At 35.2% G+C, this 27,272-nt stretch overlaps 1 protein-coding gene across 2 annotated transcripts in view; it reads right to left on the bottom strand.

The window, feature by feature from the left end:
• The window catches only part of SCFD1 (sec1 family domain containing 1), a 112,210-nt gene that overhangs the window by 82,355 nt on the left and 2,583 nt on the right, over positions 1–27,272 (bottom strand). For both annotated transcript variants that reach the window (XM_055555654.1, XM_055555655.1), the window contains exons 2-9: positions 21,860–21,930; positions 19,865–19,953; positions 16,765–16,855; positions 12,172–12,294; positions 10,628–10,715; positions 5,684–5,773; positions 3,048–3,103; positions 2,003–2,088 (exon numbers count right to left, since the gene is read on the bottom strand). In XM_055555654.1, coding sequence (XP_055411629.1) covers positions 2,003–2,088; positions 3,048–3,103; positions 5,684–5,773; positions 10,628–10,715; positions 12,172–12,294; positions 16,765–16,855; positions 19,865–19,953; positions 21,860–21,930 — 694 coding nt within the window. The remainder of the gene's footprint in view (positions 1–2,002; positions 2,089–3,047; positions 3,104–5,683; positions 5,774–10,627; positions 10,716–12,171; positions 12,295–16,764; positions 16,856–19,864; positions 19,954–21,859; positions 21,931–27,272) is intronic.

Below are 27,272 nucleotides of genomic sequence, written 5' to 3'. Positions count from 1 at the left end.
TATTATTTAACTCTATCATTATCATCTAGATGCAAAATAAACTACCTTCAAAGCAAATTGAGGCACAAAGTCATCTGGTTATCATGTGTCTCCAAAAGTCACAGAGTTTTTGCTTTAGAGACACTACTGTATCAAGAGTACACATGAATTTTCAATAAGCATAGCTGCCTGATTATATTTACCATATATATTTTCTCCTGCAAGAGACCTCTGACCATTTCAGTAACCCATTATTCCCTACTGGGTATAAGACAGTGAATTCCCAACTGCACTAATTATAAGACTTGTTGATAAAAAGGCAGGAGTAGCACCCTTACCACCACCTACTATCCTTTATTATTCCCCAGCTAGGTGGGGGGCAGGGAACACAGCCTGTATGGCAGGGTTTCTTAATTCAGCACTATTGACATCTGGGGCTGAAGAATTCCTTATTATGGGGAGTTGTCTTCTGTAGTGTCAAATGTACAGCAGCATCCCACAATGCACCCCTGGATTCCAGTAGCATCTACCCAGTTGTGACAACTGACATGTCTCTAGACATTACCAAATTCTTGGTGAGAATCATTAGCTACAACTGGACTTAAATACATTTAACAATAATCCAACAAAGCTGCCTGCCTGCCTGCCTGCCTGCCTGCTAAGTTGCTTCAGTCATGTCTGACTTTTTCGACCCCATGACTATACCCCGCCAGGTTCCTCTGTCCATGGGACTCTCCAGGCAGAATACTGGAGTGGGTTACCACACCCTGCTCCCCAACAAGGCTACTGACCCCAATTCAAATAATTTAGAAATGCATATAACAAACTAAGACAATTATATTATGATTTTGTGAATACACTAAAAAAAATTTATCTAAATAAAACAGTGCCTTTATATTAGTTTCTAAGGCCTATACCAGAGCACAATAAAAAAGGAACTGTTCAATAAGGTATGCTACAGTGGTTGCTTCTGTTGGAAAAAAAAAAAAATTAGATGAGAATTTGATCTCTGCTCTACTTAATAAAAAATATTTAGAAGAATATTTAGAAAGAGCAGTAAAACTGAAGAACAGTTTAACACAGGAAGTGAAATAGCTGAACAAACAATTGAAACACAATGTTAGTGTTAACTCCAAACTATAGGAATAGTATGTAAGACTGCAGGAGCCATCAAATTGACTTGAAGTCTATGCAAGGTTACCATAAAATGGTAATTCCTGGAAGGCAGTTTTCACAGGCTTTATTTATTAATTCACCAAAGATGAGGGGTAACCATTTTCCAAAATACTGTCTGTTCCCCTTGAAATAATTTCTAGCCAATGGCATGGGTTTATTTCTTCACCCCACTATTGTCCATTATTTTTAATAATCAAAAGTTACATGCACTATAATGGGTAGTCTTTAAAAGAGTATTTCTATTCCATAATAATAGAGCCATCAATAACTTTGGTATTATCTATCTATGCTAGACATGGTAACAAAGACAAAAATACTTTGTTGATATTTTAATGTAAAAATGGAAACCAGTTAGTAGACAGGTAGAAACTGACATAGGCATTACAAGTTTTCCACTTACTTTTTTCCATTACTAAAATGCTAAATGATAATTAAAAGAAAGTGGCTTTGGTCAGAGCCATATAAACAGAAAAATATGCATTTTTTTTAACAAAGCAAAACTTTTAATATTATATATTTACATTGTGGTTGATTTTTATGTTTCTACACATAGTATAATATTAACTTACTGGGAAATCTATATTTATTCATTCAGTAAATGTTTACTGAACATCTACCAGGCACAGGTACTGTTAAACAGAAAAATTTATCCTGTAAAAGATGATAAAAATGCAAAACAGAAAATTCCAACAAAAGAAGGTAAATTAAATACAATATTACATTTGTATTTTTAAGAACAATTGAGTCAAAACCCTGATCTTGACTTTCCAGTATAAGGATATTCTATCAGACAAGGAAAACAACCAAAAACCCCTCATTTTCAAGAGTGTATTAACTAACATAATACCTGAATTGGCCAGCTCCAAGAGTGTCACCTGTAAAAAGACTGTTTCTTGCATCTCTCAGATTTTCCCGAAGTTTCTTATCCAGTTTCTGAAAAATGAAATTTTACATTAACTCTTAAAGAATAATTCAGAGAACTTTAAATAGGGTAGTACACAATGTACTCTTAATTTTAAACTAAGAAATTTAGAATTCTTTTATAAAACAGGAATTCTAACATTTTAGCTTCTTTATTATACAGTATCATCCTAACTTGGACTTGAAAAGACCAATGCTATTTCTACTGTGATTCAGACCAGATTTCACTAACAATCACTTTTGGTTGATGATTTTTACTTTAGGTAATGACTCACCCTCTCTCCCAAAGCATAACTCTGCTGTACCAAGGAAGCTGTCTAAACAGTGTGGCTACAAGAGGCTCCAGAATAGAAATGGAATATGTGAAAGAAACCAGCTCTCCAGTTGTCAACGATTCATCTGGACTAATAAAACCCAAAAATGTTTGTGTATCTTCTTCCATCTTTCCATACCATTTACCTTCTTTTCAGTACCTCTACAATTTCTCTAATCTCTTATTTTTTAATCCTTAAAGCAATTTTTGAATGCTCATTTTACACTGAATGAAAGTATTAAGAGAAAACAAAATATACGTCATCATTTAAAAAATGACTATAATTGCTAACAAATGTTTGTTAAATGACATTAAGTATATAGTAAATGATTAGAGCAATCAAGTAAGTATAAAATGCTACTTAGACAAATGTAAATGAGAAATATATATTTCAGTAAAAAAGAAACAGGGCTGGTAGAGCAAATTCACATTGGAGTAAATAATTTTATTCCATCATAAGATCACAATGATTACTTTCTGCTTTTGGTGGAATCCCAATGTTACTAAAAAAACAAAACAAAACAACAGTTGCCTTTGGCACTTAATACAGAACCCATAACTAGTATACATACTTAATATTAACAAAAACACTTGAGGACGTAAGGGAAACAATTGACACAGTATTATTTATCTCCAATGGGTATTTGCATGAACTCACCACTGCTACCATTTCTGCTGCTGTTCCTCTTGAACATCTGATTATAGGGACAGCACCTATTTTAATAATAGATGTTAGCAATGATTTCAGCTCTTAATTATAATACTTATAAAATACATTGGCATCAAATAATATATAAAAGATGTGTAAAAGGCTATACACATGTACGGATTTATAATTTTGAGAGGAAATGGACTTTCCCATAATGAAGACAACATCAGGGAGTCAGAAAAAGATGACCTTTATATTGTAGGGGCCAATCAGTGTGACCCTGTCTTTTCAATGGACTAACTAAATCAGCACTTTGATACCCTATAGGCAGTTTCAAAAAAATTTATTCTCTACCCACTGGGTTCACTTTAATACTTGACTGAAAAGAGTTTAATGGTTTGGTTGTTATTTTTTTGTATTACAAATTAGTCTTTTTAAAAAATACTAATTAAAAAGACAGTAGAAAACACACTTTGCATAATGTATTAATAAAATGCTTCTAAAAGTTGGCCTCAATTTATTATCAAACCAACTCATTTTAGACTTCTTAATTTCTATTATTCCAAGTTTTACAGAAGGCTGAAATCCTAAAATGACCAAAAAAATCAAATTGCAAAATCTCATAAAACAAAGAACATTGTAATATTTATATGCTGAAATTTTTTGCATTTTAGATTCTATACAAAGAATGCTCAGCCAATTGTGAAAGTAAAAACATGAGATACTAGTACATTTTTCAAAAACTTTGCTTTCTTCTGATGGCAAGCTATTTTTATGTCTGTCCTAAGAAAATTCAATATTAGAAATAGATAAAGTTAATCCTCTTGATTCCAGCATTCCAAAATACTCTCCATTAAGAATTAGATAGGAATGCTTTCAGGTTATAGTCTACATATTTATAAAATAAGTATGTGTGTGTGACATGTATGTAGAATATTTTATATACTGTCCTTATATTGACTTTTTTTCACTTAATTTATTATTGATATCTTCTATGTCAGGTTGGCAGTAATTTCAATTTTTCCTTTGAGAAAGATCACTTTCTAATACTCTACATAATAAATGTGGCTCTAACATTTCAGTGACCTGCATACTTCTATTTCAATCTATCCTCACTTTGAAAATAGTTATCATCAACTGAAAATAATCTTAATGTCCACAATAACTCTAGCAATCAGTGATATTCTGGAAAATATGTGTGACAGCAAAAACAGAAAGATTAACTATGTCTGTTTAATGACAAAAAGTGGTATGCATGTGTGTTCTTTAAAAAACAAAAGCCAACAACAATCCCATTTGAAGGTACTGAGAACAATCGAAGGCAAGTAGAAAGCGGAGGAGGGTAAAACTCTTTAAAGAAAAATGCTTAAAAACCAAGAGAAACTTTTAACCAGCTTTCCTCCTGAGGGTACTTTTCAGTTTACATGGCACACAGGAGAAAGAGCTCAAGTGGAAAACAGAAAACTCACTGAGCTGGGGAACCAAAGCCTGGAGTTCAGGGCTGGAAATTAAAGGTAAAAAAATCACAAAAAGGAGGAGCCCCAAAATCTGTATGCAAATTCTTGTCAAACTTTTGTCTGTATGTTATGCAACTATCTCTCAATTTTCTCATTTATGAAATGGAGACAAATTTTATTAACCTAGTGCGAGAATCATTTTAACTGAAAGGTTTTCAGTGTCTGCAAAATTAGAATTAAAATTGCCATTAGAAGGTTTCTATAAAGATCCATTTTTTTTTTTCTTTTTGTTGGAGTATAGTTGCTTTACAGTGTTGTGTTAGTTTCTGCTGTACAGCAAAGTGAATCAGATATATGCACATATAGCTACTCTTTTTTTAGATTTCTTTCCCATTTAGGTCACCACAGGTCATTAAGTAGAGTTCACTGTGCTATACATTAGGTTCTCATTAGTTATGTATTTTATACATAGTGTGTGTATGTGTATGTGTGTGTATGTTTATATATGTCAATCTCAATCTCCCAACTCACCCCCTTTCCCCTATCTTGGTAAGCATAAACTTATTCTCTACATCTGTGACTCTTATTTCTGCTTTGCAAATAAGTTAATCTGTACCATTTTTCTAGATTTCACATGTAAGCAATATTCAGATCCATTATTAGTGAAGAATAAAGTCATATAGTAGATATCAAACACAGTGTAGTTATAAGTAACTTTAGATATTCCAAAGAAATGTTTAAAGTCAAGAATATATCAGATTAGTAGGTTATATAAATTCAGCGTTTTCTGGAGCCTTGGGAATTTGCTTTAATGGTTAAAAGGCATGTATCTCTCTAATCAGAAGAGTATCTGAAATTTTTCAAAATGATATATTAAAAGAAAACTAACAGGCACACAGGTGAAGCCACCAGCAAACCAAACAATGTATCAGAAAGTCACAATTACCAAAGATGTATTAAGGCAACAACTCAGGAGAGCTGCTAAGTTCTTTTAATAATTTGATCGACATCAAATTATTAAAAGAATTGTGGTTTTAATAAAGCATGGAATGTATGTTTTATCCCAACTCTGGAGAGGGCCTATACAGATCCAGACAGATCATAAGGGATCACATTACAGTGAAACAGGTTAAAACGAGTTGTTAAATAATTTGTTTACTTTGGAGAAAGAAAGATTTGAAAACTTACCCAGTGTAACAAAAAAACAAAAGAGGCTGTCAACAATAGTGTCCATAACAGTTTCCATTTCCGTGTCTGTGATATCTGGTCTGTTAATGGCTAAAACGACAAAGGTAAAAGAGAAAAAAGTTGGGAATTTATCCCTTATTTTTACTAAACTCTTAAGATTATTACTAAGCACATATCAGTAGGCAGTTTTACAATCTTTGCAATCTTCAAACAAGTAAAACCTTTTTTGTTTTAAATTTTAAGTGAACAAATATCCACTAAAAATTATAATACCTCAAAAAAACCCCCTCAATATCAGTAGTAGTAATAAGTGGTATTGTATTTTTTTATTAGTATCTAATAGTATCTAACACTAATATCTAATACTAATAAGTATCTAATAAGTATCTCATTAGTATCTCATTAGTATCTAATAGTATCTAATTAGTATTCTAATAGTATCGTATTAGAGTACTAATAAGAAAAAAGAAAAACCTACCACATATATTACACAAAATTTTTGCCAGAGAAAACAGGAAAATAAATATTGTATTCCTTAATTTTATTCATAAATGTTAGATGACCTCAAGAAACTACAGATTTTATTATCTAATACTACTAGAAAAGGCCAATGCAAATCAATTACGGCAAGATCAACATCACATATATTTTCTTTGTCTTGTAACAAATTGTATGAATTTCTTTTCTGATGTACTACTGTACTTAAGTGGTTCTCAAACTTTAGCGAGTGTAAGAATCACTCAAAGAATATGAGAGAAGAGAAAGAAGTTTCTTTGGAAGCAATTAAAGATTCTTAAGTCCTTACCTTCAGGGATTCAATTGGATAGATGTGGGATAATTCTAGGAAATCTGCAATTGTGACAAACACCTCAGGATTCCTGGGACTACACATTTTTTCTTTTTTGTCCCATTTCTGTCTTGGAACTTTAACAGCCAACATTTCAAATGTTTTTAAAAGGATAGAATAACGGTCCCTAGCCAGGAGGGATGGAGAAGGAAATGGCAACCGACTCCAGTGTTCTTGCCTGGAGAATCCCAGGGACAGGAGAGCCTGGTGGGCTGATGTCTATGGGGTCGCACAGAGTCGGACACGACTGAAGCGACTTAGCAGCAGCAGCAGCAGCCAGGAGGGAAGAATAAAGGAAGAGATGGCAAGACTACTCACTAGCTAGACAACCAGAGACTTTGCTGTCCTGACTACTTTACTACATCATGGTTTCCACATCTGAAAAACAGTTTGCTGTGGCTACACTTTATGAAACATCACTGTGAAGACTTTCCTTGACAGTCAAAGACCTTGCCTTATATATCTTCCCCACTCTCTGAGTTTGCAGGCCCAATGTCTGACAAGTAGATGCTCAGTAATTATTCGTCAAATGACTGAGTGGACTAAACTATTATTTATATACTATTTTTAGGTTCCCAGCAACCTGAATGTGAAAACAAATATAAAATTTAGTATGACCTGTGATCAGCATGAGAGGAAATATTAATCCAATTGGACATATCAAAGCATTCAAAGAAAGTATGGTACATGCAGAGAACATAAAAATTAAAAAAGACTTTATAATTCAGATGAGGAAACATGCTGTTATTAAGTATTGCAGGCTGCCATCCATTCAAATCAGATGACAGAAATGGCATAATGTGAATTATATAAACTCAAGGCACACCAACCCAGTGTGCCTTGAAAAGCAAAAGAGGTTGGCAACTATAGTGGCCACAACAGTTTCTATTTCTGACACCTGGTCTGTTAATGGCTAAAACAACACAGGGAAAGGAGAGAAAAGTGACCAGGATTTTATCCCTTATTTTTACTAAACTCTTAAAATTAATCACTGGTTCAGGTAAAAATTGGTAGGAAACCTCCAGCCTTCAGGTCTTATACCCTAGTCTCACACCTCTGAAACAACTGACCTCAACAGTCAAAGCACTGTCCATCACTAAGTTCAACTCACTGTCGACAGCTACTTGGTTTGTCTGAGACGTTAGCCTAAGTCTAACTGAGGTGGTAACGCTGCATCCTTTGTTGAATAAATTCCTAATCCACAAAAAAACAGCTGATATAGACTCAATCCATGGTATCAATATACTTGATTTATGTTAGGAACAATCTGTTTAAAATAACTACTTAAAGCACCTGTAATGTTTCAGAGGATTTGGCACATAACTACATAATGATTAAGAAAGAGCACTAATTCTGAGTGATTGCCTGGGTGTAGTAACCTGGTTTTGCCATTTCCTTATTAAGCTTCTTCATATCTATGCCTCAGTTTTTTTCATCTAGAAAATAGAAATAATATTAATATACAACTTCATTAAGTTATTCTGAGGAGTACATGAGCTTATATTGTAGAGAGCGTATAGAATGATCTATTACTACCATTATAATCATACTACTGAGAATCTGAACAATTAACCATGTGATTATACTTTAAAATTAATAAATTTATACTTTAAATTCAGTAATACTTTCATATGTGATTTTTTAAGTTGACAGATATAAGAATACATTTATAAGCATGAATGTTTAATGAATTTAGACTCACTATAAATTTTACTATTTTAAATAATTATTTAAATATTTGGGCAGATTTTGTTTGTTAGATTTATAAAGTTGTCTGGTCTGGTATCTGAAGAACTTAAAACTACTCATCCATTAAAAAAATCATGAAATTTTGCTATTTGCAGCAACACAGATAGACCTGGAGGGTACTATGCTAAATGAAATAAGTCAGACAGAAAGACAAATACTGCATGACATCACTCACATGTGAAATCTAAAAAACACAACAAACTAGTTATATAACAAAAAAGAAGCAGACTCACAGCTACAGATAGCAAACAAGTGGTTACCAGCGGGGAGAGGGAAGGGGGGAACCTAGGGTTAGGGATTAAGAGGTACAAATTATTATAAGTCAAGATAAAATAAGCTACGAGGATATACTATACAACACAGGGAATATAGCCAATATTTTATACAAACTATAAATGGAATATAATCTTTAAAAATTGTGAGGCATTATATTATACACCTGTAACACATAATATTGTAAATCGACTATACATCAATTAAAAAATATTTAAAATTTAATATGCTGAATTTACAAATGCAATTTAAAGTGTTTAAAGGAATGTAACAAATTAAGTTTGTTGACTAAGTCTGTTAAATGCGACTAGAATTTAGTCGGTTCAACCTGAGCCAACTGATCAAAGAATTAAGAAAAGGTCCTTGTTTTCACAAAGCCATATTTGTAAATTTTGTAACAATATTTACAATTCTAGCTTAAAGGTTGAAGGGAAACTAGTTTTAAACTTAGCAACTTGAGTAGTTAATTAAGTTAAAGGTCAGTAAAACGTAAATAGATGTCTATAAATAACTACAGTACTGTCTAAAATCTCTTACATGGACAATTCAGCAAATATTTACACCCATTTGGAGATGTTGCTTAATTTCAACAAGAAGGTATGGTATGGAGCGAGGTAAAACCAAAAGATTCATGTTCTCTTCTCTTTGGAGTTTACCACCTGGTTCCCTGTTATACAATAGGATACAAATGGCATTTTGAGCAGAACAATTTTCTGTGTGAGTATGGCTGAAACACTGCAGAACACCTAGCAATCCAAGTCCCTGCTCACTAAATGCTAGTAGTAATTGTGACAATCAAAACTGTCCTTACACATTTCCAAATGCCACCATGGGAGGGACATACTCCCTGTGTTAGTACCACTTAAACGCTAGTCATCCCCAAACATCTCAATCCTTAAGTACCAAATTAATGATTTCAATGAATTGGCTAATCACATCCTCTATATGCTGTAACTGTCCTTAAAATGTCTGACACAACTAATCAACGGGCACAAAGCAAGATGAATAAGTTCTAGAGAGTTGCCATATAACACTGTACCAAAGTCAACAATACTGTATTGTATACTTAACAAATGTTAAGAAGGTAGATCTCGCAGTAAGTGTTTTTACAAAGAAAAAAAATCAACACACAATAAAATGTGGTATGGATGTTGTGTGTGTATGTGTGTGCATGTGTTAATTTTAATCTACATCTAAGAAATGGTCAGTTTATCAAAATTGGGAATACAAACTTCAGAGAGGATTAGATAGCATTTGATCAAATACCAGTACTCAATCCTACTACTGCATGAACAGGGCTTCCCTGGTGGCTCAGATGGTAAAGAATTTGCCTGTAATGCAGGCGAGACCTGGATTCGATCCCTGGGTTGGGAAGATCCCCTGGAGGAGGGCATGGCAACCCACTCCAGAATTCTTGCCTAGAGAATTCCCATGGATAGAGGAGCCTGGCGGGCTTCAGTCCACGGGGTCGCAAAGAGTCAGACATGACTGAGCAACTATGCACAGCATAGCACAACAACCTCTACTTGAAAATGGTACTTATACATCATTCCATAATAGGACTTTAGTAGCTGCTGACTCTCTGTTGTCTGACCTTGACAATATAATCAACCTTTACTGAGCACTTAGAATAATGTCAGTAACTTTTCCAGGCATTTAACATACAAGAATGCATTTAACTCCCACAAAAACTCTGAGGTAGATAGTTTTACAGACTTGAAAGCTATTGCACAGAGAAGCAAAGTAAACTTGTTCTTTTTCAGAGATCAAAGTACTAAAAGATTAACTGAATCCTACTACTAAAATACTATCTTACTTGCCATGAGTGAAATATTCATGCAAGTTGCTGTGGGGTACCTAAAATGTAAGATAATTTGTGCTTCACTGAGCTTTACTAAACAGATTTAGTAAATGTTGTTTATGTGTGACAGAATTCAGTCTGAGACTTGTTTTTCTTTACGTGCTGTAAACAAAGCTGGTTTTGGAGTGCACTAAACATGTTCACTGTTTTTTTCTTTTACAGTACACTGTTCATTTTGTTAACAATGAATTACAATATTCTTATTTTTACATACCACGATATGAAACAAGCTCCTTATTCTGATTACATAATACAAACATGTCATCTTCCAAAGTAATAAAATTGAGATACTGATCAAAAACCTAGAAACAAAAGAAAAGGTTTTCAAATCAATTTTATAATATTGAATACACATTTACTTTGATTTAATCTACCAATGGTAAAATTAAAAAAATTTTAATTATATTCAATAACTAAAAATTATACCATTTACAGATTGCCTAACTGGGCAAAAATGAGAAGTTAGCATTAAAAAACAATTAAGAAAACAAGACTAGGCAATAAATTTTCAAGGACAGTAGCATTTTCAGAAAGTAGAATTTAATATATAAAATTTTTTAAAAAATTGTGGTGGGGATAGGAATAGATATCAATTTGAAGAGAAACAATTTTAACTTTTATATTCATTTTAATCACACTTTCCTAAGAAAGTCATAGTAACTGGTTTTACATTGTGATCTGTATTTACAGAAGTACAAATCAGGAGAAAAACTAAGAAAACTATTTGAGATATGTTAAATATAGTTAAATAAAAGACTGTACCTATCATTTCATGTGACACTAACGATAAATTTTAGAACAGAAAGAATAATAAGACATAAGCTTCAAGAACTAATCAGAAGTAGTAGTGGACTAAGAATGAAAAATCTGTTAAAGAATGGGAATTAAAAGCATGGTTCTTTAGTCTTTTATTTGCCCGACATCATTTTGCAGAATTTTCAGCTATACCTTGTCCAAATTCAAGAAACAAAAGGGCAAAACAGGGCTACAACCAAAAAACAAAACAAAACAAAACCAGGGGTAAACCAAGAATATATAGATTTATTTACAATTGAGCTGAACATGACAAAAAATCACTATGATATAGAATTGCTGGCCTGTTGTGAATTCTTTCTTTCTTATAACATGCAATTTAGCCTCCTTGGATACTCTCTCCTAACTAAAAAAATATGTGAAGATAGTATGGTGACTATAGTGTGGCTCAGTGGTAAAAAATCTGCCTGCCAAAGCAGGAGACACAGGTTCATTCCCTGGGTTGGGAAGATCTCCTGGAAGGAAATGGTAACCCACTCCAGTATTCTTGCCTGGGAAATCCCGCAGACTGAGGAGCCTCGCGGACAACAGTCCATGGCATTGCAAAGAGTTGGACATAACAGTGACTATACAACAACAGCAACACAGTGATTATATATAAAACAGTGTCAAAACAGTCTGAGTATAACTTATGACAACACAACTGTCAAACTGTTTCTAAGCTGAGCTAAAAAGATTATAAAAATCCCAGCCTAAAACAAAAAATGATTCAGCTTTTTATTTTTGTCTTTCAAATTAATCAATTAATAAGTTCCTTTAGTTTGGTTTATTTTGCCTAGTTCAAGTTGAAGATAATTTACATTATCAAAACTCTTTCGAGAAGTATTTTGAGTCTATTTCTTAGGTTGCTCTGATCTTTTGTAATGAGACGCCTATGCTGATCTATAGCTTTCAGATTATTACTTAAATTTACATTAACAAAATGTCAGCCAACCAAAATCTTACCTTGGCTACTTGTGTTACTGCACTAGCCGCTAATGCTGCATTTGCAATATCTTCCAGTTTACTTCTTGAAATAGCAGAAATAAAATTTAAATAATATGATTCATAGAGTTGATTTCGAAGATCCTATGAATACAATGAATACTTCATTCTTACAGGATAGTATAAAGGATGATGACAAATTAAAAATCTTTTAGCTGCAATACGAGCAAGGTTTCTGAGGATAATATACATGTTCAAAAGACAGGTTATACAAAGGATAGAAAAAAAGTATCCCAGGAAAACAAATTTATAAAGCGGTGCTGGTTACTTGCTTACCAGATATAACTGAAACATATTTTAATGATTAAAGTTATATTATCAATAAAATCCGATTCATTAAAATAGTGCACAAAACTGCTTTCACACAGCGTACCTATGTTCTTCTTAAAAGGTTTGCCTGGTGGCTCAGATGGTAAAGAATCTGTCTGTAATGCAGGAGACCTGGGTTCGGGATCCCTGGGTTGGGAATAGTCCTTGGAGAAGGGAATGGCTACCTACTCCAGGATTCCTGCCTTCTTACATAGTTTAAATGCTTATTATACGTGGCAGACACTACCTTCTACTGTTCTAGTCATGTGATGATTGTACACAGAAATGTTATCATTCTAACGACCAATTCTAGAAGTATTCCTTCGTGATCATCCAAAAATAACATCATTTATAGTTATGTCAGTTCTGAAATCAAATTTACTTATCTCCTTAAACTCATATTTAAATATGTATATGGTTTCAAATCTAATATATTGTCAATTTTAACAGGCACCACTGTTTTCCATAGCACTAAGGAAGAATTAATGCTGCCAATAAAATTCTAAAACACATCATCAATTTTAAGATACATATGATTTTTGAAAATGCTGAAATATGAAAAGCAAAGAGTCTGGTGCCTGTGTGTGGGAGGTAGCTGAGCAGAGCAGCATTTCAACGAAGACTGGAGATTGGTTTAAAACTGAGAATTGAGAGAATGGATAAATAAGTAATTATACTGAGGATATTGCGAGCCATGTTTCTTACTGTCAGAGAAAGAAATGATCAATTTATAAAGGGAGAAAGGGAAAGCTAGAATGAATCCTGTACTTCTGAACTGAATTATGAAGGCTGTCTGTCTGTCTATCTATCTAGAGAGAAAAGTAGGAAGATATAAAGCATTAAATATAGATACACATATTTTTTTAGCTCTTTCCATTGATAGGGCTTAAGAACTATGACATTCTAGCAGCAATGATATCATCACACCAGTTTCTTTTTTTTTTTTTTAAAGTTCTATCGGTTTATTGCTATCAACCCATCTCCCTCCACCCTCATGCATGTGTGCTCAGTCATGTAACCCCATGGACTGCAGCCTGCCAGCCTCCTCTCTGTCCATGGACTTTTTCAGGCAAGAATACTGGAGTGGGTTGCCATTTCCTTCTCCAGGCAAACACCAATTTCTAAATACCATTTTCCACAAAAAGCAACCAACAAATGGTTGATTCTTGGGCTGGGACAGAGAAGTATAAAATGAGACTGGTATATTCTATTATGTCAGAAAGTAAAGAAATGATCAAAGAATGATGGAGACATTTCAAAAGAAGTTGAATAACAAAGCAGCATACAAGATCAATACATAAAAGTCAACTAGGTATCTATACACTTGCAGTGAGCAATCCTAAAAATGAAATTAAGAAAACAATTCCAGGACTTCTTGGTGGTCCAGTAGTTAAGAATCCACCTTGCAATGCAATGCAGGGGATGTGGGTTCGATCCCTGGTCAGGGAACTAAGATCCCACATGCTGCAGAGCAACTAAGCCTGAGTGCCACAATTACTGAAGCCTGAGTTCTCTGCAGCCCACATGCCACAACTAGAGAGTCTGTGCATCGCAACAAAAGACCCCCATGATGCAACGAAGATCTTGCATGCCTCAACTAAGACCTGACACAGCCAAAGAAAGAAAATTCCATTTACAATAGTATTAAAAAATACAAAGGAATAAATTTAGCAAAAGAAGTGAACACTTACATTCTGCACACTACTAAGCATTATTAAAAGATCTAAGTAAATGGAAAGATATCCATGCTCATGGATCAGAACATTTAATACTGTTAAGATGGCAATACTCTCCAAATGATCTACAGAGTCAGTGAGATCCCTATCAGAATCCAGGCTGGTTTCTTTATAGAAATTGACAAGCTAATCCTAAAATTACCATGAAAATTCAAAGGACTCAGAAAAGCCAAAACAATCTTGAAAACAAAGTTGGAAGACTTAACTTCCCAATTTCAAAACCTGCTACAAAGTCTGACTAAAGACCGAGTGGTACTGGCATAAGGACAGACACAGAGATCAATGAAAAAGAACCAAGAGTCCAGAAATAAATCAATTTATTTATTGTTAATTAATTTCTGACAAAGCTGCCAAGACTGTTCATTGGGGAAAGAATAATCTCTTCAAAAATGAAGCTGGGAAAACTGGGTAATTACAGGCAAAAGAATGAAGTTGGACAACTATCTTACAGTATATATAAAAACTAACTCAAGAAGTATCAAAGACTTAAATACAAGAGTCAAAACAATAAAAATCTTCCAAGAAAACAGAGCCTTGGCAATTGTTTCTTAAATATGACACCATTGGACAAACAACTTAGGAACAAATAAACTTAAAATTAAGTTTAAAGCCAAAGTAAAACTTTTTAATGCTCCAGAGGATACTAAGAAAGTGAAAGGAAAACCCACAGGATGGGAGAAAATATCTGCAAATAATATACTTGATAAAGGTCTAGTATTCAAAATATATAAAGTACTTTAACAACTCAATAATAAAAAAAACCCAATTAAAAACTGGATAAGGACCATGAATAGACATTTTTCTAAAGATATAAACTGTCAATAAACACATGCAAAGATATTTAATATAAATCATCAGGGAAATGCAAATCAAAACCACAGTGAGATACCATTTTACACTCACTAGAATGGCTACAATCAAATGTCAAATAATAAAAATTGCTGGCAAGGGTCTGGAGAAAACTGGAACCCTCAAACACTGCTGGATGGAATAAAAAGTGATGCAACCCCTTTGGAAAATAGTCTGGCAATTCCTCAAAAGGTTAACTGTGGTGTTATCATTTGATGCAGCAGTTCATTCCTAGGTGTTCACAGACACAGGAGAAATGAAAACAGAAACTTGTACACAAATGCTTACAGAAGCATTACTTATAACAGCCACAAGGTGGAAGCAACCCAGATGATAAATGGTTAAAATCCGGTCTATCCAAACAACTGAATATTATTCAGCAATAAAAAGGAAAGAAGTACTGATACAACTACAGTATAGATGAATCTTGAAAACATTCCACCAAGAGGAAGAAGCCAGATACAACAAGCAATATACATGATTCTATTCATAATATGCAGAATGGACAAATGTACAGAAACAAACAGTACCTTAGGGTTGGGGGTTCAGGGTTGGGGATGTAATAGCTAAGGTGATGAAAATGTTCAATAATAGATTATTCCCCTTAGTAATTTCCCATCCATAGAGCCCCTCACTCTGCCCATCGGCTATCAATCCCCAACTGTCTTTGCTGTATTTGGAGTTGAGCTCAGTTCTGCACTAATGCCAGAGGCTCAAATAAAATCCGCCTTGCTGTTTTGTTTTTTTTTAAAACAGGGTTAATTGTATGGTATGTGAATTATATTTCAATAAAGCTGTTAAAAACATGGAAAGAGGAAAGGACTGATAAACTGTACTTCTTCAAAAATTGGCATAACCAGAGTTTATGCAGGATAAAAGAAAGCTGGGCATTACTAGCTATATAGGACACAAAATATGTGACCTTTACAAACAAACAGAAACTTGATTCAACAGTCAAAAAGCAAAGAGCTTGTGACTTATTGCAGACACTATTATGTACCTATCTAGTATCTATTTCCCCTTCTCCCTTGCTAAAAGAAAAAATATTTTATTTGGGGGTGACAATACACTCATCTAAAGCTTAACTTTTGTGACCTCCCCTGATGTTAATTCTATGCAATGAGACATAAACCAAAGTCTTCTGGGAGTTTCTGGGAAAGCTTAGTTTTCTTGATTAAAATCAACAGTCAGGGCTATCATAGTCCATTTCTCCCTCCTTCTTGCCTATATCACATAGATGTCATATCTAAAATTGCAGCTACCACCTTGTATACGTGAAGCAACAACCAAGACAATGGAAAATGACAAACTAAAGAGGATAGGTCAAAAAGATACCGGAGGCCTGAACCTTTGTCTAACAGAGCTGCTGTACCAACTTGGACCTCCTATTCTTAGAATTATATTCCTATTCTTATATTAAAGCTAATAGAGTTAGGTATTCTGTTTTTTAAGGCAAGAGTTATTCTCAATAAATATAATGCTTAATCAGTCAAAAAATTTTAAATCTTTCAGTCTACAGAATATTCATAGATAGTCTCAGAAATCAAAGTGGGAAATTGGGTAAGGAAATTTCTGATTTTTCACAATGGACATCTAAAAAATTTTTTTGAAAAAAAATGTTTCCACCTTCAAGAATCAAGAAAATAAGAACTCATGTTACCTGACACATTCTGTCAATATTTTCTTCAGTTGGCATTACAAAGTACACTGCGGGAACATCTGGAATAGGATCTCGATCAGAGTGCAAAAGCCTTTAAGACGTAAAGAATATAAAATTTACTTTTTTCTTAGTCACTTATCTAAAAAGATAGTTAAAAACACTACTTCTCAAACTAGAAGTTTACCAGTTCAAGGACAGTGACCTGTACTCTAAAAGCTCTTACTGCAATTAATCACTTAACCCAGCTTTCTTCTTGTATCAATGTTATTATTATTTATTAGTAAGATCCTAATCTCAGTTTTAATTTCTTCTACTCCAATCACTTTACTTCTAATACCTCTTACGGTCAGAGTCTCTTCAACCAGTATTCCCTCTGAATAAGAACTAATGCACATTCAAAATCAATTTTATTCCCATTTTTCATAGAAATATGGTGGGAGGAGGTAAGTGGGAGGAAACTGCTATTCTCTAAGAGAGGGAAAACAGAAAGCTGGAACTGTCTTTAGAATCTTTAGAAGCGATGAAAAATTTAGCTATAAATAAAATCAAATATATTTTTTAAATGGAAGATATATGAATGCTTCCTTATTTAAGACAATATATATCATTCTATTTATTGCTTCATGAAAATGCATAAGAGATCAGCTAAGCATCTCATAGACTGTACAACTTGATAGCTTTTTTTTTTTACAATTCAGGGAGTATTGTCATTCAAATATCCCAATAGCAAATGAATGACAAAATGTCTTTATTCACCGCTATAAGATTTTACCATGTTTATATCAGGATAAAAGAGAAATATTCTATTTCTACAATATTCAAGTCATCCTTCTGTAAGCAATATCCCATATACAATCTTCTACATATATCCTTTTATATATACAAATATTTCAGTCATCCTTCTGTGAAGAAGAGAGTGAAAGAGGCCCATGCTGCCAGTGAGTCCACGGTCAGTAACTTCTTTCCATATGTCTGGCTGCTGCTAACATCAAAAGGATTATAATGTGCTGGCAGCCACTGGTTGCTGTCGCCTTACACTGACTGTCCAATTGTTTAAAAGGCTACAACCACCTTTTCATGATCTGGAAACCTGTACTGTTTTCTACAAATCAGCTTAAACCAACTTGCAGATTATTTGCAGTAACTGATGAAACATTCTCCAGAAAAAAAAGGAAGAACAGTCAGACAGGGTGCATAGCAATTTACCAGAGTAGCTATATATTAATAATCTTTTCATGTTCTCACGTCAGTAGCAACATGTACGCAGCAAGAACACACAACTCTCAACTGGCAGAATATCTTTTTACTCTTTAAAAGTACTCAGGCTTCGCTTTTGTTAGTCACTGTTTCTGAGCCACTATGGTTCAGCAGACAAACAGCCAAGCATAAGTGGTCTAGCAATCTGTCCACAACTCTGCAATTAATTACCTATACAATTATGGGACAATCACTCAAACCCTACAAACTTTAGTCCTTTCATTTAAAAAATAAAATAAAAATTCATTTGCTGCCTTAAACAGTAAGGCAGCAAAAATAACCAATGCTTAGAACACACCATTATTTTCAAGGATGGCATAAACCTTAACTTCAGTTCAGGTTATAAGCATTACAAGTCACCAACAATAGATGCGTATTTTAAGTCTGACATAAAAATGAAAGGAAAAATCTGTCAAATATTATATTTCATCAAACCTAAGGTGCTATCAATTTCAAAATGTATTGAACCAACAGAAAAATGGTGCCCATTAAACTATGCCATGGCATTAATAAGATAGACTCTAATTTCATAAATATTAAAAACTAAAATGATTTTTTAGCATCAATGTAATGGTCTATTAATTTACAACAAATATTTAATATAAAACTGAAGAATTAAAGAATTTAACCAAATTCTGATATGTTACTCATTGGAAATCTAAATCACATTCCCAATAAGAGCATGTTATAATTCAACATATTAGAATATCACAGAATGAAAACTGATAAATGACCTAAAAAACCAAAAAGCAAATAGGTTACAATGCCATAAAATTGGACTCCTTCAGTACATAAAAGTATTAGTAGCTATTCAAGAATATAGTTCTCTCTAAATGTTCTATTAGACTAAGTATGCAAAATAACGCAATTTATTTGCTTTACCAGTCATATCATAAGGAATGTAATCAAATAAATTCAGTGGTTAAGAAGACAACATAGAAAGTCCCTCTGGAGATTTACTGTCATTATTTCCTAGTTACTTAAGTTTTTCAAATTAAAGATATACCAATTTAGATATTCCTCTTTTAAAAAAGTGTATTTTTCTTATCCTTCACTGAAATAAATGAACTATAGTTTTACTTGATAACTGTATTTATTTTACTTTCATATATGACCACTTTGACAGCCAAATAACATAGTGAGGCTAAATATTAGTGTAACTACAAAGAATAATAAACAGAAAGCTCTACCTGTCATCAGACATCATAAAATTTTTACAACTGAATCACTGCTCATCTTTGAAAGGGAGGAAAGTAAATCCAATTAGGAATTGGGGGTGATTCTTTGAAATTAAAAATATGTTTTCTATTTCCTTTTACCTAAAATAATGTGACAATACAGATCAAGAGTAAGAACAGGTAAAACTACAATTACAAACATTAAAAATAAGTCCTATATATGACATAAATACGGGACCCATTTAGAGACAGAAAATACAAGCATCAAGCAAGGCTGATATTCCTGCTACTATTAATAATCACAATTATTGAAATGTCCTTATAAAAAGTGTATTTCAATTAAAGGAATAAAAAAATTCAAAGCTGAAAAAGACCTTCAGACAACCAGTTCCTTTCCTTTACATAAAGAGAGCAAACCAATCTGTAGGAAAAGACACAAAAGAGAAAATTAAAATTCTCAGACTGAGGATTATTTTTTCCTTTGGAAATAAAAGGTTTAATAAGAGAAGATAAGAGGGGAAAATGCTGTTTTCTATATACAAGTGCTATAAGCTAACATTATTTTCTTAATAAACACCCCTAGTAATTTGATTTCAGGGTGGCTAATATTTTTTAACAATGTATTTGAAAACAAATGCCATTTCTAGAAATATGTTAAAACTCACAGATGCAGAGTGATTCCCATGTCTCTCAGCTCCTTCACAGATAGCAAAGGGGAGATGATATCTTGGCCAAATCTGTCATAAATGAGCACCTAGTTAAAAGCAAAGGAGTCACATGTTTTTAAAACATAATTATCAATGGTCAATAGAGAACCCAATATTAAGATACTGTTGAAGTACATTTTATTTTGTTTTATTTTTGCCACACTGGACTGTCAGTTCCCCAAGCAGGGATTGAATCCGAGACCCCTGCAGCGGGAGCACAGAGTCTTAACCACTGGACTGCCAGGGAAGTCTGAGTACATTTTATTTTAATACACTGAATTCTTATACTTACCTCAATTTAGTATTTTTCACAATTATTTACCAAAATGTCCACTTACCTAGTAATTCATTCTTTAGAAGTGTTATTACTCTGGTTAAGGTAAATTATTATGTAAATTCTTCTTATAAAATACTTTTTTCTAGGTTAAAAAACATGCTGGAGACTATAACATACTAGAGACTATAATAAGATATAGCTTATTATATCTTAAGCTATAATAAAGGACTTTGAACAGACAGTAAACTCAGATACACTCCCCCATCCAGTTCACATATATCCTTTCTAAAAAGAGAGAAGTAAAAATCAGTTTTCCCTTGTGGCTCAGCTGGTAAAGAATCTGCATGCAACGCGGGAGACCTGGGTTCGATCCCTGGGTTGGGAAGATCCCCTGGAGAAGAGAAAGGCTACCCATTCCAGTATTGTGGTCTGGAGAATTCCATGGACTGTATTGTCCATGTGGTTGCAAAGAGTCGGACACAACTGAGCGACTCTCACTTTCAAACAGTAGTCACTCTCAAAACTAATGCTTAATTAAGTTCAAAGACTATTTATAAAAATCCTCCTGCTCTAGTTACAAAAGGTTGGATGTTGCAGAATTCAAATTCTTCTTTACACCTCAATACCATATTATTAATCTTGCGATAGAAGAAGTGATGGGTAGGGAAAGAATTTGACACAAATTTGAATGAACCCGATAAATTCTCAAGTTATTTAATTCATATGCTCAATATAGGCACTCAGAGAAGGCAATGACAACCCACTCCAGTACTCTTGCCTGGAAAATCCCATGGACGGAGGAGCCTGATAGGCTGCAGACCATGGGGTTGCTAAGAGTCGGACACGAGTAAGCGACTTCACTTTCACGCACTGGAGAAGGCAATGACAACCCACTCCAGTGTTCTTGCCTGGAGAATCCCAGGGACAGGGGAGCCTGGTGACTGCCGTCTATGGGGTCGCACAGAGTCAGACACGACTGAAGCGACTTAGCTGCAGCAGTAGCAGCAGCAATATAGGCACTAGAAATAATAAGTATTGCAAAGGGCGATAGGAAGATGACTACAAATAAACAGGAAGGAAGAGGAAAATGAGGGACCCTGCTAAAGCTTAAACTGTAAATTCAATATAGATGATTTTAATCACCTTTATTAGCATTAACCCAAAGGACTTACAGGGGCTCATAAAAGTTTTCAAAACACTCCAAACTAACCAAGTTGATTTGCTCTTAATTCGTAGAAAGAGAGAAGTATAAAGTGGCTATAATCGAATAAAGTTTAAACCAAATCAACTGCATTATAATTTCTTTGAAGAACAAGATGGAATTAACAGATACAAACTATTAATAGCATACAAAAAACAGATACACAACAAGCATTTACCATATAACACAGGGAACTACATTCAATATCTTGTAATAACCTATAATGGAAAATTTGAAAGAAATTTCTGTATATAACAGAATCACTTTCTTGTACCCGAGATTAACACAATATTGCAAATCAACTATGCTTCAATTAAAAAAAAAATTCACATTAAGAAGCCATGTTAAATAAAAGCAAAATATTCACACGTTACAACTAAAATGTATTACTCTCTGTATTATAAGAATCTCCTCCATCACCTTATTGGTATAAGGGCTGAGAGAAAGAATCTCCATTAAAATAAAAGTCTCTTACCTTCCAAACTGGTTCTCCAGTGCTATTTTTAACATGAGGCACATTAAAATTCAACATACGCTTCAAAGCCACTGGAAATGAAAACAGTCTTATTAAATACTACCAACGTCTGTGATTTCACTTTCCTCCCACATTTATTACTTATTACCTCAAAACAAAATGCACAAGTCACTCTGGAAAAACTGATTAATCAAATGACTTTGTAAGACAGTTTAATCAACAGCTAAAAGGCATGTGTCTAGATTTTCCAACATGCGGTAAGCATCTGTTTCCACATGAAAATGTGAAAAATGTTCAGGAAGAAGTCTTTTCCATGTCTCCTGATGATACCACACTACATTTTATATAGGTGTAAAAAAAAATCCTGTCAATCATGAACTTGCAGTGGCTTCAATAGATAAACTGGTGCTGTTGTCTGTTTATTGTGTGGCTAAGGCAATGGCACCCCACTCCAGTACTCTTGCCTGGAAAATCCCATGGATGGAGGAGCCTGGTTGCTGAGAGTCGGACACGACTGAGCGACTTCACTTTCACTTTTCACTTTCATGCATTGGAGAAGGAAATGGCAACCCACTCCAGTGTTCTTGCCTGGAGAATCCCAGGGATGGGGGAGCCTGGTGGGCTGCCGTCTATGGGGTCGCACAGAGTTGGGCATGACTGAAGCGACTTAGCAGCAGCAAATGAACAGATTAAGATCAGTATCGATGGGCTTCCCTAGTAGCTCAGCAGTAAAGAATCTGCCTGCCAATGTAGGAGACATGGGTCTGAACTTTGGCCCAGGAAGATGCCATATACCACGGAGCAAATAAGCTCATGCACTGTAACTACTGAGCCTGTGCTTTGAGACCTGGGGAATTGCCAACTATTGAGCTCATGTGCACCAAGTATTAAAGCTTGTGCACCCTAGGAGTCCGTGCTCTGTAACAAGAAAAGCCACCACAATGAGAAGCCACACACTGCAATGAAGAGCAACTCTCAATCTCTGCAACTAGAGAAAAGTCCATGCAGCAATCAAAACACATATATACATTATTTTTAAAAAGATCAGTATTGCTAGAAATAAAAATCATCTATATTTAATTGGTTCAAAACCATCATACAGTAGTTCTATTTTTTAGCTGTCCTGGAGTCATTCTATGGCAAATTTATCCTGTCAGATCCACTAGTGAGACTTTCCTATAGATGTGGTAGGTAAACGATAAACCCTGATTAAAAAATATACAATTCTATAATCACAGAAGTTATGCTCTACATGTTATAGCATTTTGTGGTTTTTATCGCTCTTCTGTTCATGATTTATAGCAGACTCAGTACTCTTGCTGGAAAATCCCACGGAAGGAGGAGCCTGGTAGGCTACAGTCCATGGAGTTGCGAAGAGTCAGACACGACTGAGTGACTTCACTTTCACGTCTCACTTTCATGTATTGGAGAAGGAAATGGCAACTCACTCCAGTGTTCTTGCCTGGAGAATCCCAGGGATGGGGGAGCCTGTTGGGCTGCCGTCTGTGGGGTCAGACAGAGTTGGACACGACTGATGCGACTTAGCAGCAGCAGCAGAAAGAAAAATAAAAATCTTGCTATACTTTTATGTCCCCTTCATGGATCACAGCCTTATTGTGGTGAAGGGGCTTGAATAATTCAGTGAAGCTATGAGCCATGCCATGCAGGGCTATCCAAGAGAGACGAGTTAATGTAGAGAGTTCTGCCAAATTGTGGTCCACCGGAGGAGAGAATGGCAAACCACTCCAGTATTCTTGCCGTGAAAACCCCATGAACAGTATGAAAAGGCAAAAAGATACGATGCCAGAAGATGAGTCCCCAAGGTTGGTAGGTGTCCAATATGCTACTGGGGAAGAGCTGAGAAATAGCTCCAAAAGAGTGAAGAGGCTGGGCCAAAGCAGAAAAGACACTCAGTTGTGGATGCGTCTGGTGGTGAAAGTCAAGTCTGATGCTATAAACAACAAGACTGCATAGGAACCTGGAATATTCGGTCCATGAATCAAGGTAAATTGGATGTGGTCAAACAGGAGATGACAACAGTGAACTCTGACATCTTAGGAATCAGTGAACTAAAATGGATGGGAATGGACAAATTTAATTCAGATGACCATTTTATCTACTACTGTAGCCAAGAATCCCTAAGAAGACATTAAGTAGCCCTCAAAAAAGAGTTCGAAATGCAGTACTTGGGTGCAATCTAAAAAACGACAGAATGATCTCGGTTTGTTTCCAAGGCAAACCATTCAACATCAGAGTAATCAAAGTTTATGCCCTAACCACTAAGGTCAAAGAAGCTGAAGTAGAATGATTCTATGAAGACCTACAAGATCTTCTAAAAATAATATCAAAAAGAGAAGTCCTTTTCATCACAGGGGTTTGGAATGCAAAAGTAGGAAGTCAAGACATATCTGGAGTAACAGGCAAGTTTGGCCTTGGAGTACAAAATGAAGCAGGACAAAGGCAAAAAGTTTTGTCAAGAGAACACATTGGTCACAGAAAACACCCTCTTCCAACAACCCAAGAGACGACTCTACATACGGACATCACGAGATGTCAATACCAAAACCAGACTGAATTATGTTCTTTGCAGCCAAAGAGGAGAAGCTCTACCCTATAAGCAAAAACAAGACCTGGAGCTGTCTGTAGCTCAGATTATGAGCACCTTAATGCAAAATTCAGGCTTAAACTGAAGAATGTAAGGAAAACTAGTAGGCCATTCAGGTATGATCTAAATCAAATCCTTTATGATTACAGAGTGAGGTAACAAATAGATTTAAAGGATTTGATCAGATAGAGAGCCTGAAGAACTATGGAATGAGGTTTGTAACACTGTACAGGAAACAATGACCAAAACCATACCCAAGAAAATGAAATGGAAGAAGTCAAAGTGGTTGTCTGTGGAGGCCTTAGAAATAGTCTAGAAAAAAGAAGGCAAAAGGCAGGGGAGAAAGAAAAAGATGCACTCAACTGAATGCAGAGTTTCAGAGAAGAGCAAGGAGATAAGAAGGCCTTCTTAAATGAACAGTGCAAAGAAGTAGAGGAAAACAATAAAATAGGAAAAACTTAAGATCTCTTCAAGAAAACAGAAGATATCAGCAAACATTTCATGCAAAGATGGGCATAATAAAGGACAGAAACTGTAAAGGCCTAAAGAAGCAGAAGAGATGCCAAGAACACACAGAAGAACTATACAAAAAAGATCTTTATGACCCAGATAGCCACGATGGTGTGGTCACTCACTGAGAGCCAGACATCCTGAAATGTGAAGTCAAGTGGGCCTTAGGAAGCATTACTATGAACAAAGCTAGTGGAGGTGATGGAATTCCAACTGAGCTATTTCAAATGCTAAAAGATGGTATCAAAGTGCTGCACTCAATATGTCAGCAGATTTGGAAAACTCAGCAGTGGCCACAGGACTGGAAAAGGTCAGTTTTCATTCTAATCCCAAAGAATGCCAATGCCAAAGAATGTTCAAACTAATGCACAACTGCACTCATTTCACATGCTAGCAAGGTCATGCTCCAAATCCTTCAAGCTAGGTTTCAACAGCATGTGAAATGAGAACTTTCAGATGTACAAGCTGGATTTTAAAAAGGCAGAGGAACCACAGATCAAATTGCCAACATCTATTGGATCACAGAAAAAGCAGAATTCCAGAAAAACATTTACTTCTGCTTCATGGACTATGCTAAAGCCTTTGACTGTGTAGATCACAACATACTGTAGAAAATTCTTGAAGAGATGGGAGTGCCCTGAAAACCTGTACGCAGGTCAAAAAGCAACAGCTAAAAAGGGACATGGAACAATGGACTGGTTCCAACTGCGAAAGGACTACATCAAGGCTGTATATTGTTACCCTGCTTATTTAACTTATATGCCAAGTACATCATGCGAAATGCTGGGCTAGAGGAAGCTCAAGCTGGAATCAAGGTTGTCAGGAGAAATATCAATAACCTCAGATAAGCAAATGACACCACACTAATGGTAGAAAGCGAAGAGGAACTAAAGAACCTCTTGATGATGGTGATGGAGGCGAGTGGAAAAGCCGGCTTAAAACTCAACATTCAAAAAACTAAGATCATGGTATCCAGTCCCACTTCATGGCAAACAGAAGGGGAAAAAGTGGAAGCAGTGACAGATTTTCTTTTCTTGGGCTCCAAAATCACTAAGGATGGTGACTGCAGCCATGTAATTCAAAGACGCTTGCTCCTTCGAAGGAAAGATATGACAAATCTAGATAGCTTATTCGGAGAAGTCAATGGCACCCCACTCCAGTACTCTTGCCTGGAAAATCGCATGGATGGAGGAGACTGGTGGGCTGCAGTCCATAGGGTCGCTGAGGGTCGGACACGACTGAGCGACTACACTTTCACTTTTCACCTTCATGCACTGGAGAAGGAAATGGCAAACCACTCCAGAGTTCTTGCCTGGAGAATCCCAGGGACGGGGGAGCCTGCTGGGCTGCCGTCTTGGGGTCACACAGAGTTGGACACGACTGAAGTGACTTAGCAGCAGGAGCAGCAGCAGCAGATAGTGTATTAAAAAGCAGAGATACCCCTTTGCTGACAAAGATCCATCTAGTCAAAGCTATGGTTTTTCCACTAGTCATGTACAGATATGAGAGTTGTACCATAAAGAAGGCTGAGTGATGAACAACTGATGCTTTTGAACTGTGGTGCTGGAGAAGACTCTTCAGAGTCCCTTGGACAGCAAGGAGATGAAACCAGTCAATCCTAAAGGAAATCCACGCTGAATATTCACTGGAAAGACTGATGCTGAAGCTGAAGCTCCAATACTTTGGCCACCTGATGCGAAGAACCGACTAACTGGAAAAGACCCTGATGCTGGGAAAGATTGTGGTGGTTGGACAGCACCACCAACTCAATGGACATGAGCTTGAGCAAACTCCGGGGACAGTGAAGGCCAGGGAAGTCTGGTGTGTTGCAGTCCACAGGGTTGCAAAGAGTCGGACATGGCTTAGCAACTGAACAATACTTTCATATGAAATTGAGATTGCCAAATATTTAAGGGAGGGTAGCTTATTAAATTTTTAAACGACTGGGAACCCTAAAATCTACCTGGTTGATTTTTAAAAAGCATTTGAATTAGGTTTTATTAAAAAAGAATCATCTACAACATAAACCCCTACCAGATGAATTTATAATACTCAAATCACCTGAGTAGCAATTTACACCATCTTCACCCACTAGAAAAACTTCTACTAAATGCTTATTTCTGGAGGCAGGTAAAATAATAGAGGAGACTGCACTTCAGTGATAAATATATTTATATGTACAGAGATACAGAGATGATTTTTTGGTAAAATGCTTGTACCTAATATCCAGACAATAATACACATTGCCAATTATTTGGACCTACTTCAGAAGCTCACAGGTGTTATATTTCACCTTCT

This window comes from Bubalus kerabau, chromosome 19, assembly GCF_029407905.1.
Source record: "Bubalus kerabau isolate K-KA32 ecotype Philippines breed swamp buffalo chromosome 19, PCC_UOA_SB_1v2, whole genome shotgun sequence".
Lineage (NCBI taxonomy): Eukaryota > Metazoa > Chordata > Mammalia > Artiodactyla > Bovidae > Bubalus > Bubalus kerabau.
This window is presented reverse-complemented; position numbering and strand designations above follow the sequence as displayed.